The sequence below is a fragment of the Pseudorasbora parva genome, chromosome 22 (genome assembly GCF_024679245.1).
Source record: "Pseudorasbora parva isolate DD20220531a chromosome 22, ASM2467924v1, whole genome shotgun sequence".
Lineage (NCBI taxonomy): Eukaryota > Metazoa > Chordata > Actinopteri > Cypriniformes > Gobionidae > Pseudorasbora > Pseudorasbora parva.
In genome coordinates, this window is record NC_090193.1 from 26,217,004 (window position 1) to 26,238,854 (window position 21,851).

At 37.5% G+C, this 21,851-nt stretch overlaps 1 protein-coding gene across 4 annotated transcripts; it reads left to right on the plus strand.

Moving 5' to 3' along the window:
• Positions 1–75: 75 nt before the first annotated feature.
• Positions 76–21,478, plus strand: ccdc120b (coiled-coil domain containing 120b). 4 transcript variants are annotated; one of them, XM_067431915.1, is made up of 11 exons: positions 76–362; positions 11,712–11,836; positions 11,916–12,017; positions 12,375–12,505; positions 12,734–12,841; positions 12,915–13,035; positions 15,603–15,659; positions 15,765–15,921; positions 16,009–16,110; positions 19,060–20,085; positions 21,171–21,478. In XM_067431915.1, exons 3-11 carry the CDS (start codon positions 11,969–11,971, stop codon positions 21,268–21,270), a joined length of 1,851 nt encoding a protein of 616 aa, XP_067288016.1. In that variant the 5' UTR covers positions 76–362; positions 11,712–11,836; positions 11,916–11,968; the 3' UTR covers positions 21,271–21,478. The 4 variants fall into 4 exon arrangements, with proteins under 4 accessions (XP_067288016.1, XP_067288018.1, XP_067288019.1 ...); XM_067431917.1 differs by having other exon boundaries at positions 12,915–13,002; XM_067431918.1 differs by having other exon boundaries at positions 12,734–12,795; positions 12,926–13,035.
• Positions 21,479–21,851: the final 373 nt, after the last annotated feature.

The window sequence follows — 21,851 nt, forward strand, 5'->3', positions numbered from 1 at the left end:
TGTCGTTCACTGGAATGTGGACATGTCATTTTTTATATTTTCGTTGCGAACAGACTTAGAAAGCAGTTCAGAAACGCTGTACGCAGTTACATTCAGTTGAGTCTATATAAATAGGCAAGACTGAAAGAGTTAATCAGACAAGTGGATGCGTGTTGCTCCCTGTTTGCCAGTCTCGTTCCAGAGGTGTGACAGCGCTTTACTGTGTGGATAACTGGGATGGATGCTAAAATATGAGAGAAGATGTTATAATACCATTGAGCTGGCTCGATGCAGGGACCCTGCATGTTTTTCATGAAGGGGAGGATGTGATCTGCAATATGTGACTGAGGAGAGCCGCAGAAGAATATTAATTGGCATCGCAGGTCCGTGTGCATGGTCTATTCTTATGATATATTCTATTAAACGTCGCATTTTCTCAAACAGACAACATGTATGGGACTGATATTTTATACGGTTTTGAGATTTCAGAACGTATGCTTCCTGCAGGGACACACGAGGAGAAACTGCCTCATGTCATGTTAGATTTCTAGGACCTTTTTTTGCCTTTTGCTAAATGTTTGTATTAAGACGTACTGTCATTGAAAACTAACATTTGCATTCTCTTATTCGCGTCTCATTCATCCAGCGTGTAGTTCTGCTGATGAAAGCGTCGCGCGTGGCTTTAGGTGGGATTTTCCGTGGCATGTTGCTATGCAATGGATTAATGATGCAAAACAGTCACACCTGTTATCTTTCAGCTTAGATTGATTAACAGTAAACGCGTCGTAAATGTGTCGATGCATTTGTTTTTTAGGATAAGCCACAATTAACAATAATGCGCTACTATTTATCCAGGCGTGTGTCTCCGTTTGATTCATTCCAGTGATTCGAATCTTTTGAATCAATTACTAAAAAGATTTGTTCAGTGACCCTTTCCGCAGGTAAGCCTATGGTTACAGCGTCAGGCCACATGTCTCTCATGAGTCTGAATTCGGAACAGCTGTATAAACTATAGCTTATATTTAAGGTATAACGATATAAAGTGTACAAGTAGGCTATGCTACTATGAATTCGTTTTGTGCATCTAGAGTGAGTCATTCAATCGATTCTTTACAAATAGCCTACTGAGTCGTTCACGATAGAAAGTCTTCGTAGATTGAACATTTTCGGGAGGATACACATTTGCAAATAGTTCTTGAGCTCCCAATTATTTTTCCACAACTGACAATGAATCAAATGTAATAATTTTCTGTCCATTTTGTTAACTGCTAGTCTCGATCTTTATCAAACTAGCCTATAAATAGCATAAACGTCCTCCTTGCGTCATTGTAATTGGTCAGTAGCAGGGCAATAACAATATTTTATGTAGCCTACTTGTAGCCTACACATGTTTACATCTTTCTTTAGCGTACCTACCATATGAAAAACAAATGGAAATGAGAAAAATCATTATATTACATTACATTATATTATATATATTATTTTACACATTTTATTTTAATGATTTTTCTCATTTCCATTTGTTTTTCATTATATATATATATATATATATATATATATATATATATATATATATATATATATATATATATATATATATATATATATATATTTCAGCTTAATTTCAATTACCCCAAAACAATTCATTTCAGTTTTAACAACACTGACCCGCAGCCAGACATAAAGCACTTTTGTGCCAATTATGTTTTGTGAAGGTGTTTTGTTTTACAATGCTACTTCCAGCCCAAATCATAATGCTTAATTTGTATGACTATCAGCAGATTTGCCCATGTGACAGTCACATTTTGCCTGTCATGGCACATAATGAACTGCACTTCTATAATTGAAGCTCTTGAGTCAAGCTCCAGGTCCCACTATGTTGACTGCTAGCTGAGGATGATGTGTGTGGTTTGAAGTGCCTAGACTCTGAGTCACTCTGCTTTGCAAAGCACAGATTTCTTGCTCCATCTAGCTCTGTCAAGAGTGTATTTTCAACAGATCTCTCCTGTTTTGACCTCCCTCTTCAGGGTGCAACAGCAATAAAGAGTTTAAAACTGATTCAGTTGTGGCTTGATGTTGTAGCCATGTGTAGACAAGCAGGGAGGCATAAAAGAATCATGCTGTTAATTTCAGGGTAACATCTTTTTAGCTTGTTATATTTTTAACCTATCTTGTAGTTTGCAGGGTTTTAAAATATTTTAGATGGTTATAAGAAGTGAAAATATATAGAGGCAGCAATTGCGTGCTTAAATGGTAACATCAAAACTAAATTCGATGTGAACTAAATTCACATGGAAACAAAAAAATTGACAAACAACGGGGAACATTTTTCAAAATATCTTCTTTTGTGTTCTGCAGAAGAAAAAGTCATGACATGATTTTGGGTGAACTAACCGTTTTAAAATCTTAGGTCATAACCACAAATTACCATGCAGGGTGTGACTGCTAGTGTCCAAACAAATGGCTTTCTGTTATCTGTCCAGCTGCCACACTGTCTGACCCCAAGACAGGGTCTGAGGTGGCAAAACACTGTCTCCACCCTGGCTAGGCTGTGAAACGTACATGTTTTCACAGAGGGATTTACCACAGTGTTGCCAAGCTGTGGTCAGCTTTGTTGCAGACTGTCTGTTTTGTCTTTGTTTATCCAGTAGTAAAGAAAACACAGAGGAAAGAATTTCATCTTTGAGTGGACAAGAAAGAGGAGTTGAGCAATTACTCAGGCAGAAATAACACATTGAAGCTGCCATTCGGCTGTTCTACAAGAGCTTTCGCTTCATGTTGGGTGTTGTAAGGTTTTGATGTTCTGTAGGGCAATATTGCTCACATTATCAACAAATTGAAACCATTTTTATATGAATTTTTCACCAAATTAAAAACTTTTTTTTTTTTACCATACATGGCTGTTCCTAACTTACACTAACAAAACCTAGAGTCGCTGTTCCTTAAAGCTTGCATGCTTGCTTATACAAAAATATTCTAGAAACCATATTTAATATGACAAATGAGGCATTTTCACTTATTTTAACGAACCCATACCTGTGACATACCTCCATACCTGTGACACTCTTTCTTTTATGGAACACAAAAGATGTTTGGAAGTGTCTAAATGTTTATGTGTCCACAGTAAAAGTCAGTGGGGTCCAATATTGTTTTGGGGCGCATAAATCCTCACATAAACCCATAATAATAATACATTTCATTTGTACCTGTGCTCTTCCTACCTGTATAACAACGTAACAAGTAGGCAATATACACAAATTGTTATCAGTTTGCACTGCATAAGTTATGAATTATATATAGATTAATCCTTATTAAAGGTACTGAATGGTACTATGCAGGCCGCCTGAAAACTTCAACTCTGGCAAGCGGAAATTGATGTTGAGTCGTCCATATTTTTTTTACAGTCTATGAGTCAAGAACAGAGCATATTTAGTGAGCAATTACTTTTGTTCTTTACATTGTCATTATAAGTGGTTACTGTCACTTTAAAAGATCTTCCACTGTCGCACATGATGCAGATGTGAGATGCTGAAGTCGCAGTTAAAAAAGGTACAAAACACGTGACTGAGACACGTCACCTCTTCAGAAAACTAAATTCGCTGTCCCATTGATCACGGTTTTTACACGAGGGTTTTGTTTTTTTGGCAGAAGTGCCTCAATTTTATTTAGGAAAAACCATGGAAACACCAAAGATGCTTTAATATATAATGTGTTTTATTAGACAGGTGGAAACTGTTTGGATACATTTATCGACAGAAAACTAATTATTGCTATATAGCTCAACATGGCTAGACTTATTGTTTAAATCTCGTTTTCATGATTTACCGCGAGTACAATGTTTTATCATACCTATAATTGATCTAACTTACTACAGTGTCATAGTACTGGCAAACGAGCACACAGACAAGCATTATAACATAACTTTCAACAAACTAAAATAATGTATCTAATATAATAAAACAACGCTGCACTGCCCCACATACGTACAGGGTCGGTGCGTGCCAATTTAATTGATTTAATGATTATATTTTAATGCAATTTTATTAATTAACAAAATCTGCAGTCTTTCACATGCATCTCAAAGATTGTCTTAAATTGTGAGTGTGTAAAGGTGTTGCAACAGTTTTTTGCCTAGAGCGGCATTTGAGCTTGTGCCAGCCCCCAGAAAAAGTGGAAGCGGTCATCTGTGGCATAATAAAAGATCTGCGAAATCCAGACGTCATCAAGCTACGCCTTTGTTTTGAATAAATGACCTCTGGTGGCAAAAAATACATATTGTGGCTTTAATGGACCAGTGACATAAGTATGATCGTAAGGTCATCATAATGCTATGGAAATATATATACTTATACAATACTTTTAATGTTGATAGAAGATCACATGTCGTTTTTCCACCAATTGTAAGTATGAAATGTCACACTGAATAAGAAGAAAATCTGTTAACACTAAGCATATAAAGTGCTTAAGAGGGCAGGTCCTTGATTCTGTAGCTACTAAAATGGTTTGAACATAGTGTGGTTGTTGTTTGACCCCTGTAACCCGATCTGCAGAGATCAAAGCGAAGGAGAGTAGAGGTTGGCAGGATAGCAGCTGGTTGTTCTTGAGAATCAGATGTGAGGAGGGAGGGTCATTGCTGGTCACACTTTCTCTAAGACTCAAGAGAAGATGTATTTCATTATATTGAGCACAGTCCTCTTTTATTAGTTTTGCCCTAAACTAATGGTCTTTGAGATTACTTTTGACAACTTTGCTCACAAATCACTGCTATATGGTTACACGGATCAATTATTAAGGGGGAAAAAGACTCTACCTGCCGTGTTTTATGCTCATTAAGTTTAAAGTGCCTCTATTATGCTATTTAAAATGTTGCTTTGAAGATCTTTTAGGTTTGCATGCATCCAAAACACTCTTAATTGTCTTAAAATATACATTGCACACCACCTGTTTTCTTACAGCTGCATTTCCATTACCCTTCAAATTGCACAAATTGAAACAAAAATTTCACAAAAAAAATATTTTTCGCAAAAATGTTTTACACACAAATGATGTGGCGTTCCACAAAACTGCAATGGAAACAGCAGGTCACTATAAAAAAGTCTATCTTGCCATGTTTGGACAGAACATGAGACAGAGTTTTTATTAAACTTATAAAAGACATTTTCATAAAAGATAATTACGGGAATGCTGGATTCAAAACAACAAAGAAAAGCCATAATTTATCAAGACCTTGAAGCAGAAAGGAGGGAGAAACACCCAGAAACACTTCATACATGGCCCTTACCAAGTATAAGGGGCTTTTCTTGCTATTATGGATAACACGATCCTTCGATTATCCTTGTCTCCTTCGATTTGAAATAATGGCTAATGTGGTGGCTAGGATATATACGGTAACCTGCTCGCATAACGGTAACCTAGTATAACGCATAACATAAAATTGTTTAATGGAAACACCGCCATTTCGTAATAGTGTTTTATTGAAAATTAGAAAGTACTGCAAAAGTTTTGTGCATATCTGTAATGATAACCTGGCTGTTGAAACGGCTTGATAAAGGATTCTCTAAACCCATACTTTCTGAAAGCCGACTCTGCTCTGCTCTGATTGGTCAGGAGTGGCCCAGTCTGTTGTGATAGGCCTACCAAGCATGATGTGTCTGAAACAAATCTGAGCTCTTATACACAAACAGTAACAATGCCGTCGATTTCACCGTATCTATTCCAGAGCGAGTCCTCATCCTTTGGTAGCACACGCGAAATTAATTTGCAGCACTTTTCAACATGTTGACAACACAACATGTTACAACATGTTGATTCTCATGTAACTATAGTGTTTGAGGGTGGGTCAAAGTACTAAGTAGATGTTGTTCACGGTCAGCCAATCAAGACTATAGGCTAGCATTAACTTGAATAGTTTACTCAAAAATTTAAATTACCCCATGATTTACTCACCCTCAAGCCATCCTAGTTGTATATGACATTCTTCTTTCAGACTAATACAATCCTCCTGGCTCTTCCAAGCTTTATAATGACAGTGAATGGGAGGCCAAACTCTGAAGCCCCAAAAAGTGAATACATCCATTATAAAGATAACCCATACAGCCCTGGGGTTTAATAAGGGTCTTCTGAACTGAATCGATTGGTTTGTGTAAGAAAAATATCCATATTCAAAACTTTATGAAGTAAATATCTAGCTTCGGCCTTCCATATTCAAATTATGAAGGAAGTGTAGCGCCTCTCGCAGTCGCTATACGTCTGACAGCATTGTCCTGCCAATTACGCTTTTGTGTTGCATATGGCGGTCCACCGGAAGATAGATATTTGACTTTATAATGTGTTAAATATGAATATGTTTCTTACAAAAAAACATTCGCTTTAGAAGGCCTTTATTAACCCCCCCAGAGCTGTGCGGATTACTTTTATTTAGTTTTTTGGGATTCAAAGTTTTGGCTGCCATTTACTTCCATAAAAATGCTAGGAAGAGCCAGGACATTTTTGAATATAACTGTGATTTAATTTTTTCTGGAAGAAGAATGTCATATGTCCTATGGCTTGAGGGTGAGTAAATCATGGAGTAATTAAATTTTTTGGGTGAACTATCCCTTTAAGAAAATTTGTTACAAACGTGCTTGTTTTCAGTAGTTCAGATTCTCAGAATCAGTTATTTATTTTAGGAGACAATAATTTTATTTGGTGTGTACTTTGATCTTGCAGACCTTTTATGTTTACAAACATAGGGGCAATTTAATACACTTGCGTACACTTACTTATTTTATATGTAAACGGTCTTGACCTACTATTGTTGATAATTACAATCAAACTGCTTTGGAGACTATCCACAATCCATGTTAATGAAATGTGTCCTCAATGATGTCTTTTTGTTTACTTACAAAGTGCATGAGTACCCTCAAAGCATGGGCCATTAGATCAATTTTGTCTGTGACCCAGAAACTTCACTCTTCATTGCACCTCTGTTGTATTTTGAACTCTGAAGTGATGCAATGGCCAGAGAAAGACAGAGAGTAATCTCCAAGCAGTAATCCTCTGATTCTTTGTGCGCCAGAGCCCTATTGGTGTGCTAAAACAGGGCAGTGCAAATGAGAGACAGGTCATGACAAGTCCTTGGAATTGCCTTTGTCTGCTTTGAGAAAGCACTTCTCCCCCAAGCGCTAATCTCAGCCCCTCCAATTTCTACAATAAGGTCTCATGGTCACAAATAGCGTCAGATCCCTCTGCTATGCCAATTCACTATGCTGTCGTGTGCAGGAAAAGTGTGTCATAAATTTCTAGGCTGGGCAAGTTCGTGTCATCATGCTCATATAATTTTTATATGATAGTGTTCAGAAATTCCAATCGATCCCATGAAAAAAACATGAAAAACTATCTTAGGAGTTTTTATATGAATTTGTACAATGTTTCGTACATAGGGAATAATGAATAAATGAAGATCCAACCTTAAACCTGTAAGGCAGTGTACAAAAGATTGACAACTTCATAAAAAAAATCCAATAATTCACTACAACGCATACATTTCTCTAAAACACCCGTTTAGCCATTTCTATGGAAGCTTGCCACAGAATAAAAAATAAATAAAAAAGGTTTTTATCTCACAATCTCACAAATTTTTGTTTAAATATCTGATGTTACTTTTTCCCTTTTACACACAATTGCTAGACATGAAGCCAGAATTGTAAGATATAGCTAAACTCGCAATTCTAAGTCAGCCCCCCCGATTGGACTTTAATTTACAATTGCAATTTTATATCTTGCAATTTTGAGATAATTTTTTTTAATGTAAACTCAAACTATAAAAGATAAAAAGTCACAATTATCTTTTAAAAGGTTTTATTCTGTCTCTGTGGAAAGGCTTTCATACATTTCCCCTGCCAACTCTTTAGCAATAAAAAGACGGAGGTGTAGAAAACATAGTAACAAGTGTTTAATGTGTCATTTTTAGTGCTTAATAGCCCATAAACACATTTGATGTTCCAGATTTTCTTTGGTTGACTCTTTAATAAAAAAATACCTAATAACAAACTGACTTTGCACTGAATGAAATAAATGAATTGGTTGTTTTAAAGATTGAATCAGTTAAATGAACAAATGTCACAGCTGTTCTTCCAAAGCACTAAAGAAAGCTGAGAGGAATGCTGGATGCAGAGGTCAGTAACTTGCTAAGTAAACACTGCTGGCACTTAAAGTTTGTTTGACCACATGACTATTGACTTAAAGGAATTGTTCACTCAAATATGAAGATGCAGTCATCATTTACTCACACTTTCATCAGAGGGTGACATACTTTCAGCTTTGAAAAAACAAAATGAGAAATTTTGAAGACACCTTTTTTTGAAGACAAAACTAAGTGAAATGTTTAATGGACTATTTTAACAATGACAATTCTGTCATCATTTACTAATCCTCAACTTGTTCCAAACCTGTATAAATTTTTAAGAATGGGGGTAACAGTTGATAGGCCCCATGGTATTTTTTTTCGGTCAATTGGGTCCAGTTTTGGCATCTTTGGTCATTATTCATTCTCATGGTATTTTTCTTTGTGTTCTGCAGAATAATGAAATACATACAGTCAGATTTGGAAAAATTATGAAAGAAGTATTTTTTCGGTGTAACTGTTACACTTCCTTTAAATAAATATACAATCTCTATGTAGACTACGTACGTAGTCCTAATTCGCAGCAAAGGACACAGGGCACTCAACACGTGTGTTTGATAAACCACTTCTCCTTTTAAAGAGAAAAAAGAATGACTTACCAAATACTGCAATGAGCATAAATCATTATTGTCTGCGACGTTTAAGTTAGAAACCATATGGTTGTTACGGACGCCACAATCTCACCTGTCCGCTTTTCAGACCAAACCATTAAATTTGCCGGCATATTCTAAATTGATATAGCAAATTTAGATATTAATTCGATTGTATATGCAAGAGAATTAACTGGAAAGACACAAATATAATTTATATATAACGTAAAATGTATTATAAAGAAACGCGAGTATGTGTAATATTTTGTTGACATTTTATGAGTGGGTAACCCCCGTCGGCGCATGTAGATGGTTTCGTCCTTGTTGCCTTTAGGGCTCGTAGAAATTACTGGCTGAGTTGCGACGCCTGCAAAGAAGAAACGCGATAAACATTTAACGTCGTGCATTAAATACAACTTTTTAGATCATCATGTTATTTAAATCGGACATGCAATGACATTTTTGGACCTCCTTTTTTTTGGATATCTTCTTGGCGACTTAATTCGGTCAAGGTATGTGCACACTAAAGCGAAAAGTTTATCCAGCAGCCCATGCATGTAACACGGTCACACGTGATAAATAATTGCTTTCAAGATGTTAAAATATTTTTTTTTTCTCTCGGTTGACTTGTTTTTGCTGTTTAGTTGATGGTGATAACATAAAGGAATAATAATCTTATAGCGGATCATTTGTAGTCACGTATCGCTTCTTTAAAAAGTTATACGTTGATTTTATAAATTCTTAATTCAGAAGGTCTTTCTTGGACAGACGTGGTTGTGCTGAAACGATTAGATACTCGTATGCATTGGAGTCACAGCTGTGTAGTCTCACCTGCCACAGCTGTCATTGACATGTCAGTTCACACACTGTGTTTTGTTGTATGATGTTTGTAAACAGAAACAATTAAGATGGAGTTGTTAGCCACACACGAATTGGATTTTTTGTTTGTTTCTGCTAAAAATTGCTGTCATAAGTTGTTCCAAACCTGTATAACATTCTCCCTTGAAACACAAAAGCAGATGTTAGGCTGAAGTTTACAGTCACTATTCACTTTTGATTGCATTTCCCCCTGCGCTGAAAGTGAATGTCTGCTAAACACCCCCTTTTGTGAATGGTTTCTAGGTTTGAGATGACATCAAGGTGAGCAAATTGTATACATTTTGGCTGATAAAACTCTTTAGCCAGGGTTTGCATTTGACAAGTGGCGACTCTTCACTATTCCAAAGTTGATAGCTGTACAAAAATGTCCTCAAAAGGCCCATGAATATGAAATCTTGTAAATGGATAACAACAGCAGAAATGGGATTTATCAGCCTAACATAGGAAAAACACTTAATGTGGTATTGTTTTTTTTCCCCTCAGAGATTTCTGTCAGTATGATGCTATGGTTGCATTTTGGTATTTTCCTTTATTATTTATTTATTTTTTGTCAAATTGTTCTTTGTGAGACAGCAACAGTAGCTAACTTTCAGTGCTACTGTCACTGTATGGAGTTCTGTCTCTCTTGCTTTTCCCTCTCTCACACTTTATCTCTTTCACATGTTTTGTCCCAGGACATTGGGTGCTTTGTCATCAAATTCCCACAAATCCCACAAAAATTGTTTATATCTCTCTCATCATTCTCTCAGAGTCAGGTTTTGATCTCAGAGCATTTATCCTCCCCTCTCTCTTCCCATCATGCTCTCTGCCAGGTCTCTACAAGAGCCGAAGTGTGCGATATCTGTTAGCATGTGTCCACCAGATGTGCTCGCAGTGTTTTGAAGAATCTTATTCGTTCAGTTGCTCTGTTGTGGAGTGTGAGAGCTACTTGTTTTGAATATTTTGCTGTGTTTATCCCCCTACTTGCAATATCTCACATTCATACACCTACTTACACTTGCTATTCTTTGTTGTCTGTTTACCCTGCACACAGTGGTTTTATGTCTTGTTTTGTTTTTGGGTTCATTCCCAGCCATCCATCTTACCACATGACCCACGCTACTTCCTCACAAACAAAAACACATTCTGCTTGTTCTGTCCATGCCTTGCCAGTAGGCTTTATAACCTAAGTATGATTGTGAGCAGACAGTTTTGTGACATTTGCCAGACATTTTTGTCTTGTTAGTGAAAGTAAAATTAATTCAAATTAATTTAGTTTGGATTCAGATGGTTTCGTAAAATCAAACCTTTGGCTGTAGTATACATTTTTTTGTGTTTTATTCTTCCCTCATATTTAAAATATTTGTAAAAAGCCTTATATTTTGATGGCTTAAGCAAATTTGTAGGGTCATGCAAAACAAATATCTCCTCCGGAGATTATGTTTAGCCCCTATTGTAGTCAAAAAACATAAAATGTATATGAATTATTTAAGTTTTATTTTAAGAGTTTTTATATTAAGTAAAAAAAAAAAAAAAAAAAAAGAGTTTTAAAAATGTATTATAAGCATAGACGACACAATATAGGTGAAATTGTTGACATTTTTTGTTATTTTCTTGTTTCATTTCATTATCATTTCATCCTCTTTCATTAAAAGTTGCTCATTAATTTGAATCTGAGCTATTTGGTTATGACACTCAAAATGTTTCTGCAACCCCAGATATGAACATTTGTTGTAACTGTTGGATAATCTGGGTTGCCACAATGACCTTATATGGACTTTTCACTCTCACCCGGTCATGTTACTCTCTGATGACGTAACTTCCAAAAAGTAAGAGGAGAGGTAATTTATATTTTATTCAATTAAGAATGATTTAGTGGCACCGCAGAAATTCAATTATGAAAACGATCACCGTCTTTTTAAAATTTATTTTTATAGACCATTTACATTTTGCCTTTCTAAATTAATGTGTTCTGGTGTCTTTAGGTTGTTTTTGAGGCAGAACAAGTCATTGACCTCACATAAGCCATTATTTAGAGGACTGAGTTACAGCCAGAAGTCAAAATTAATTGATCTCAGGAAGTTATTAGTGTATAACAGTTTATCTATTTTCTTCCATAGGGCTCATCTGGGCTCCGCAGTAAATTGGGAAGTCGCACAGTGGCTCCCTCCGCAGGCCACTGGGATAGTGCAGTATTGTGGCCCTCAACCGTGAATGACATGCCTCACATTACTCGAACTATAAGGTGATGGAAGCTCTTCTCAGATCAGTTTATTGGTATCTTGAATTATATTCTTTAGATAAACCTTATTCATTGTCAACAGGAGCTGATTGTTAATTGGGAGCTAAATTAACAAGACATCCTAAAATACATTATATGGAGGTCAAAGGTCACCTGATCACTGCCATGGGCTTAGGGGGTCCAGGTGAGTCTATGTAACTAATTCCTTGTTTAAAATTCCTTATGGAAACTGGGGATTCACAGTATATATTATATATTTGTTGGTGTTGCTTGCTATTGGATGCTTATTTGTACCATTTACAGATATACATTTTAATTCTAGTATGTTTAAATAATGCACACTCTGAACTTTTTTAACATTATTAATGGCTTTACTATCATTTTTGATTATTGCATCCTTGCTGAATAAAATAAATTTATTAAAAAAAAAATAGTACTGACCTACAAATGATATATGTATATATAATAAAGAATGTTGCGACCTTAGAATGGATTTATAAACTTTGGCTTTCTGTCTCATGCACATTGTGCTCATTCACAGATGTCCAGGGCTGTCAAGACAGCAAGCTGCAGGCAGAGCGAATCACAGAGCTGCAGGAGCGAAAACAGAGTCTGCAGAGCCTTTTGAACAGTCGTCTCGGAGAGCTGCGGGATGTGTGTCTTCTCGAGGCGGTGAGATGGTTTATTACATTTTGGAACCATATTTTACTTGTATGTTGTTGCAAGAAAATTATATTTTCTCAAAGAAAATGCATGATTTGCGTGATTTATATTTCTCTGTTTTAAAAGTGAATTCTCTTATTTGATGTGTAAACTTATTAGAACCATCTAACGAATGGCAACAAACAGCATAATTCACAAGTGATTAGAAACCAAGTAAAATTTGAAATGTCTTTACAGGAGCTCACAGGGAAGCTTCCACGGGATTTTCCTTTAGAAGAAGGGGAAAGACCTCCCTTTGTTCAGCGCCGAGCTGGCCTGGCTCCTCATCTCACCTCAAAAGGAGAGGTGAGTCTGTAAGCTAAAAAATTATTCACCTAACAGTTTGATACAATAATAACCCTATCTATTTTCCATGTAGGACGACCCAGGTCAGCGAAGGCAAATGAAGGCTCTCTTCAGTGGTGCCCTGCGCCGGAGCATCGATTACGATAAAAACACATTGCACAGTAAGAGGACTGTACATCGGGGATGTCACACCGGTAACGTTACACACACACAGTATAAAATAAATTCTAGTTAAGGGGATAATCTACCGCTTTTTCATATTAAACTATGTTATCCCCTAACTAAGACGAGTTGATACATACCCCTCTCGTCTCAGTGCGTGCACTTAATCAATCTGAGGCGCGATGACGATCTGATAGCATTTAGCTCAGCCCACTAAGCCCAGTTCATTCATTTGGTACCAAACAGAGATCAAGTTAGAAGCGACCAAACACCTCCACGTTTTCCCTATTTAAATACAGATACACAAATAGCTGAACGACCAAGTATGGTGACACAAAATGAAACGTGGCGCTTTTCTAAGCGGATTTAAAGGATAAATATCCTGGGAAGATGTGAGGGAGGACTTATCAGGTGTGACTTTTTTTTACTGCGCCGAGTCAAAGTACTAGGGGTGTTCGATTCCAGGTTTTTCGGAGTCGACTCCGATTCCCGACTCCCACTGTGGGAGTCTATGGATTCGACACCTCGACTCCATTTACTTGACATCAATTCAGGGTTTGAAATCAGACAAAATTGCTGTTGTTACACACTTAAATTATTTCCTCCCAACACAAAGTCCTAAAATCCTCTTATTAAAACCGCACACTTTTAGCATGGCCATCCAAATTAGTCAAATTTAGCGATGACTTTCGTGGCTATCAACATTTCTGTATCTACATAACCTAGGAAAAGTCACGAAAAAAGATGTTGTCGAGTGATGGCGCTAAACGCACATGATCATTGTCTTAAAAGGTGAGTTAAAGATACTATAATAATGCACACTATTGATGCGTTTCTTCTTGATATATTTATGATTTATGGTTAGTTTAATAAACACATGATTACCATGGGAAACCAAATCTAAATTTATTGCAATAATATTTAACCTATATCAATTAAACTAAAGCTAGCATGGAGGAAGCCTATAATTACAAACTAAAGTTGCTTTGATTGTTTTTTATTTCTAAAGTAAGCACTCAAATAAATGTGTGTGACAGTTTCTGCGACAGATCTCTGACGCGGTGTACAGGCCGTCAGTGTATTACCTCGCGGCTCGCTTGTCGCTTCATTCCTCACTCCTTGCTTATAGTGCACTCAACTTCCATACATTTTAGATGAGAGATTCAGTAAAATAGAGCGATCTCGGACACAGCAACAGAGTCGACACCGAGAGTCGATTCCTGTACTGGAGTCGACCCCAACTCTGGGGCTATTCAGAGTCGAGGAATCGACTCTTTTGGAGTCGACTCCCCATCACGACAAAGTACTCTTAAAAGTGCTATTCCGCCATACATTATAGTTCTCCTTTAAAAAACTGCTTAGAAAAGCGCCACGTTTTATTTTGTGTCACCATACTTAGTTAAGCTAAATGCTATCAGATCCTCACCGCGCGTCAGAGTGATTAAGTGCACGCACTGACACGCACTGTAACTTTTTTAGTTTATTCTTTGCTAGAAACACTTAGTTCTTTCAAAAATAAATGTTCTCATTAATGTATATTTACTTCCTAAAGTAATAAAGTATTCTCGTAACTTTATAATATGCCATTGAAAATACATACGGGTGAGGGGTTCGAATGCCGGTCGCCATGTTGCCCCTCCATCTTGAAAGTACATTAGCCAAAGAGGGACATACCCGTAAATTCAAGCTTCGCTTTTCGCGTTTTAACACTCGATGGCAGTCATGAATGAGGTCGAACTGGAAGCCATGTTAATCTTGGACTAAATCGGCCACCGTAGGAGTTAAAACGAAATCGGAATTGAGAGGAACAGAAACTAATATTCACTGGATTGCCATATAACCTTTACATCGCTAGATGGGGAAAATATCACACAGTGTAGCTTTAAAGGAATAACATAGTTTAATATGAAAAAGCGGTAGAGTATCCCTTTAACATTGGTTATTTAGTACATACATTGGAAGTGCATGGCAACTGCACTTCCCCTCATTATCCCCTCATTATGACTGTTGCCTTTACTTGAAAAGAACAATGGATTAATGTTAACGGACTTTGATATTTTATAAATGACTTGATTATATGTTTTTAACAAATGGTTGGCATAATTTTTTTTTTTTTTTACTTGTGCCGTCAGACACATTTTTATGATAAAAAAAAAATACCGGTCATAATACTTTTATTCAGCAAGGATGCTTTATAATAATCAAAAATGACAATAAAGACATGTACAGTGTGTCAAAGGTTTTCTTTTTCAAATAAGTGCTGTTTTTTATTTATATTCATCAAAGAATCCAAACAAAATGTATTCACAAAAATCTAAGAAGCACAGCTGTTTTCAACTTTGACAAGTTTCTTGAGTACCAAATCAGCATATTAGAATAATTTCTGCATATTAGAAGAATCATGTGACACTAAAGTCCGCAGTAAAGATGCTAAAAATACAGCTTTGCCATCACAGGAATAAATGACATAAAAAAATGAATTAAAAAAAAGTTTTTCAAAATCATTGACCAGTAGTGTAAACAATTGTTTACTATAACTATTTAGTCAAGAAGTTTAATCTGATTATTGTTTAAATGGGATTATTCAAATTTTTTATAGAAGAAACTGTGAAGTCGGAGAGCAGTTCAATGTCAGACTCAACATCACATGACAATGGTGAGGTTTCTTACCCTCAATACTCTTATTCATTTGACCGCACTGGCCTGTTTTTGGCAGGCTATAACTGTGATATTGTACAAACTTGTCAACTGTGGTTTACAGAGGATTCGTCTCCCAGTGTGGCACCTGAGCATCGCTCCTTGTCTCACCCTCGGCTGGCCCCAGGCAGTCCTGACAGCAGGCTCTGTAGGAAGCTGTCGCCTGTGGAGATCTACTACGAGATGAGGACTCGCCGCAACTCAGCCTCAAGCTCTGTGAGGTGAGGGGAGGGCAGTTTTTTTAAAAGCTGAAATGGGTAAGGTTTATGCTTCAATTAAAACTTATGAATATATGAATTTTCATCCAGCCCGAGTCACTCTATCCCAAGAAGTGCATCCAATGTGGAGGGCAGAAGTGTTCCAGCCACACCGCTGTTGTCCCGCACTGCACCAGTCAGCGTCCATGCGAGGTATTCACTCTTTTTTTGTTGTTGTTGAACCGTGTCTTCTGTTATTTCCACACAATGTCTGCATGTTAATTCTGTTTCAAAACCTAATGAGCTGCCTACTGCCTATATATCTGCCTTCTAAGACAACACCCAAACTGCCATTTACATGGCCAGCAACACAGAAATAGCACAATCTGCATGTATAATTCTAATATAGTTTGATATTAGCTTGTTGCGAAGCTAACAATAAAATACTCTTTTAAAATACTGTTTAAAAGATTGGGGTTGTTCATATATATTTTCGAAACATTAAAACGCTTATGCTCTCTTATGCTGCCTTTACAAAAATATAATAAAAGCAATATAATTGTAAACTATTATTAAAATTAAAAATAATAAATGCCAAATGTATTTTTAAATGCAGTTTATTCCTGTGAGGACCACAATGAATTTTCAGCATCATTACTCCAGTCTTCAGTAGAGCTGGACCCAAATATTCAAAAAATCGTTCGGTGGGTTAGTATTCGAGTTTCAATTTTGGGATTCGAATTTGTTTGTGTGTTTTTCCCCACACCTGGCATCCCCCTTTGATACACTTCTCATTCACACTTTAATATGTTCACACTATAAAATCTGGCAAAATGAAATACAATTTTTTTGTAAGCCTAGCCATTTTAATAGGACGGACAGTTTAAAGAGGGGGTGAAACACTCAGTTTCAGTCAATCTCATGTCAATCTTGAGTACCTATAGAGTAGTATTGCATCCTTCATATCTCCGAAAAGTCTTTAGTTTTATCATATTTATAAAAGAAATATAGGCTGTACCAAGTCTTTCCGGAAAAAAAAGAGCGCCTGGAGGCGTATCGTGTGGGCGGAGCTAAAGAATGACAAGCGCGCAAAGCGGTGACGTCCTCAAGCGTGGAGAAACCCATCTATCTCAGCTAATACAGATAATGATCCACAATCAAATCTGAGGGAGAAATAAATTGAACAGGAGAAACGGCAACAGCAGGACGTCCGTCTCTGTGGTATGTAAGTTACTGTATTTAATGGCCTCTCCACATTTCTGTGTGTTTACTCGCAGAGTATGAGGACATGATTCGGTTTATGGACTATTGTATGCGACTAGACCTTAGAAGTAGCAAGCAAAACGGTTTTGCACGTCAGAATACTGTAACGTTATACAGAGAACAACAATGGAGTAACCGTTAGCGCATTTGAATGACGAAGCACGCGATCGTGTCGTTTACTGATGTTTACTCATGCGACGGTAGCCAATAGCAGAGACATTTGAAGCAGTTTAAGTTAACTCACCGTCGAAGCTTTATCGCTGGGACCGCTCCGTCAGAAACACACTTCTTTGGTATGATTTGGTAAAGTCCTGTGACAGCAGTGGTGTGTAAATCCATTTTGAGACGCAACTGAAACGATGTTGTCAAGCTTCCCGTCATTTCTGCGTTCAAATCGGTTCAAATGCAGCGCTGCCTTCCCGGAATGCTGTGCTGAAGAGTTGAAGTCGCTCGACGTCACCCATAGGAATAAAGTGGAGCGCGGCGCCGTTCACGGACGACTGGATCTGCAGCTGAGAGACTGTTTACAGCGTGCTCTAGTCACGCGCGCGCGCACCCTTCCGGGAGAAGAGCCCGTACGGCCCATACAAGGACCTTCCGCTCTTATTAACGTCAAATAGACCCATACTCGAAAAAAACTCACCGAAACTTGTGAGAAACCGGAAGGAGTATTTTTGACACAGAAATACTCCATCAAACGTCCAACATTAGTTTTTGAAACTTTGTCTATGTTTAGGATGGGAATCCAAGTCTTTAACAGTGTAAAAAGCTCAGTATGCATGAAACAGCATTTCACCCCCCCTTTAAGGAACCCTACCTGGTTATATTTAATAAATATATTTGCTGCTTCTTAGCCTACTAAAGTGTTCCCTGCAACTGGAATATGTTCTCTGTCTAGAACGCACAACTGCAGGAGACTGTATGGACAAGAGTGCATGCCTGAGCTTGTATTTTGGGTTAAGCTTCGTTTGTTTAACATTGTGGAAAATAGAATAATAGAAACAAAATGTATTAGCATTTTACCTGACCCGTTATTATCAATCTGATTAATCTACTTCAAAATATAGGAGCTTGTTACTGGGATGTAACAGATGTAACCGTTTTGTATAACTTGAACAGTGTCTGTTCTCGGGGAATATAAGCCCTGCCCGTGTGAGGCTCGCCACTTCTCAAGATTCCTGCCTTTATCAGAGAGAAGAATATGTTCAGCCCCCTCCCTCCGAAGCTTAGAATATATGGTGTTGATTGCTACCAAATCTTCGAAGCCCAATTTTTTTTATTTGGACCAGCCCTAGTCTTCATTGTCACACAATTGCTTAAGCCAGAATGATTGTCACAAATTATTCTAATAAACTGATTTGGTGCTCAGTATTTTTGTGGAAACCATGATGCATGTTTTTTGTTTGAATAAAAAGTTCAAAAGAACGGTACTTATTTGAAATTAAAATTTTATGACATTATACATGTTTTTACAGTTACTTTGGACCAATTTAATGCATACTTGATGGATAAAATAATTTCTTAAAAGAAAAGGGTATTGATCCCCAACTTTTCAACATCATCCACACAAATATGGGGAATACATTTTTTTAAAGAAACTTTTAGTTCAAAACTTTTCAGTGTGTAATGACATTTTTTATATTTTAAATCTTTCCTCACTTTGTCCGCCGTCTTCTCACTGCGCTCAATAAATTACTTTCTAGATTGGCTTCACCATAAAGAATAGTGCTTCATGGAATATGCAATGCTCCAGTGTAATTTGGCCAAAATAAGATCCCTTTGCAAACAGCATAATTATATTGGAACATGCCTCATGTCAGAAGTGTAGCTGACTGTAGATATTAAAAAATCTTAATTCCACTAATAACATCATACTGTCTTAACTTCTCCTTCTTCTAGGCCAGAGATATCTGGTGGTATTGCACTAAAGCAGTGGTGTGGCAGTCCAGATGTTCCTCAGTTTGTCCCACTGGCATCTTTGGAGGGCTCCTCATCTGACCGCCGCAGCTGCCCCTACAGCTCCCGTGCCCGCCGTAGCAACAGCTCTGAGGCGCTACTTGACCGCTCGAGTCTCCCTGAGCCTGGTCCTCCCCGCAACGGCATGCCATCCCGAGCTGGACCATACAAGAGCTCGGAGTCCCTCACGGATGGGAAGCTCCGTCAGATATATCAAGGCAGCCCAGAGAGTCAGATGATGGGATTTAAAGACCAGGGTCGAATGCGCTCCTCTCTTGGTGGCAGCGGCACTGGTTACAATGAGATTTTGATAGACTACATTTGGGGCAAACAGCAAAAGAGGCCCGTCCAGGCTCCGCAGAACCAGTCAACAGGACGAATCTGGTCGGACTTCTCCAGTCCTTCAACAGGCACCCCTCCACACTATAACGGTTTCTCACATTCGCAGTTACATTTGGCTGCTGCCCCACCTTCCTATAGCCCCATGCTACTGCGGGGTCAAGAGGGCGAACCCCGTCGGGTCAAAGTCACACGAACGAAATCATGCGGACCCTTCATCCCTTTACAGCAGCACCCACAGGATGCAATGTTGTTCTCTGCATATGATCTGTCACATCCCTCTGGATCCACAACCTCTTCTATTCCCAACCTGCTCCCTCACCACACAGAGCTGTCCACTGCTGCAGCGTTCGGTCGCAGGCCCCCTCAGTTCTCTCTGCCCACTCCTGAGGACTCCACCCGCAGTCTGCACAAGGCACTGGCTCTGGAGGGACTCCGGGACTGGTATCTGAGGAATGCCTTAGGCTATTCCACTACGGCCAAAGGTCACGACGGACTTTCCATGCGCCACTCACATACTCACCATCACCTAGTGCACCAGCCTCAGTCCATTCCAGCCGACCCACTGTATTCTGTGCACCGTCAAATACCTCAGTCAGCTTCATTTCATGGGCATCCCTTGCATGCCAGGTGAGTTTTCCACATTTCTATTTGCTTAATATTTTTGTTGAAAGTGTTTGAATAGAAAAGAACAGCATTTCTTTGAAATGGAAAAATATTTCATACATTTTTTTTATCTTAATATAGTATATAAAATATTTAAATATTTAAATGTATAAAATCAACAATTATAAGGAAAAATTGTATCACAATGGTTTTAAAAGTTGGTAACACTTTATTTTAGGGTTCAATTCTCACTATTAACTAGTTTCTTATTAGCATGGAAGTTACTACGATATTGGCTGTTTATTAGTAATTATAAAGCACATAATAATGCCTTATTCTGCATTACTATTTTATACATTCCTTAATCCTACCTAATAACTAAACATAAATGCTATAAAAACTTCCTTACCTACTATTAATAAGCAGTAGGGCTGTGCGATATTGAAGAAAAATGCGATATGGAATACCTTGTTAAATATTGCGATATTCGATATGGAATACAATATTGCTTTAAGTGTGTAAAATCTATTTAAATTATATTTTAAAAAATATTTAAAAACTGAGAATGATACCATTTGTGTTTCACATTCTTTCTGGTAAAAGAAAGCATCGCTACAACTTCTGAAAGTGACCAGCAGTGTTTTGGCAAAAATGTTAGTCACAAATCTGACAATATAATTTTAATGTAAACATACAAAAAATGTAATGCAAATATTTAAATACCAAAAACTCTTTGCTTGACTTTGTAATATACATTTATATCAACCTAAAACTTAATATCAAGAACATCCAGGAAAACAAATACACCTGAACTAGGGGTGGACGACCTAAAACGTACACTTTTCACAATGTTGAAGTAGCCTATTAAAATCATTCAGATATTGCGTGCCGTTGCGATGTGCACATCGCGATATATACATTTGCGATATTTCGATAATTACGATATATTGTGCAGCCCTAATAAGCAGTAAATTAGGATTTAATTGAGGCAAAAGTCTTAGTTAATAGTGAATGTGTTCCCCACTCTAAAGTGTTACTGAATAGTTAAGCTGTAACCAGTTAGATATTTTAGCCATTTTCAGTTTGATTTTCTCTCTTCATTATGGCAGGTCTGTGGAGCTCTCTCTCTACTCAGAGCCTTTCCCCTCAGAGGGGACCACTCAGAAAGAGTCCGGCTCTGAGCCCCCTTCACCTGGAACACTGGTCTGACTGGTAACCAACACTCTAGGGCCTCTAATGCAACATGTTGCAATATCCAATGCAAAATGTCTCCTTGTTATAGAGATGCACCGGTCTGATACTGTGCTCAAGATCTAGTACTCCTTAAAAAACTGATATAATTCATCCGCAGTTTGTAGCATAAATGCTGCAACACAAAGAAATAATAAGAAAATTACCATTTTATATATATATATATATATATATATATATATATATATATATATATATATATATATATATATATATATATATATATATATTACATAATTAGGGAAGGAGTAGTCAGGAACCGGCAAATTTTCAACATATGTTTTTAATCATAAAATAAACTAATAACAAACTATAACTGCCGCATATAAACATAAAACCCCAATAAGTCCAGGCCTGGCCCTCTCTCGTCTTGCACTGTCGTCACTCCTCCTTTTATCCTTCCGGAGCTCCTCCGTGGGACCGGAGACCGGTGTGGCTAACTAGCTCCATTCACACTCCTCTCGACTGCCCTGCTTGCCACAATATTATAGCAATTACAACATTATTTAAAAGTTCAATTACAAACCCAGTGTCTCTGT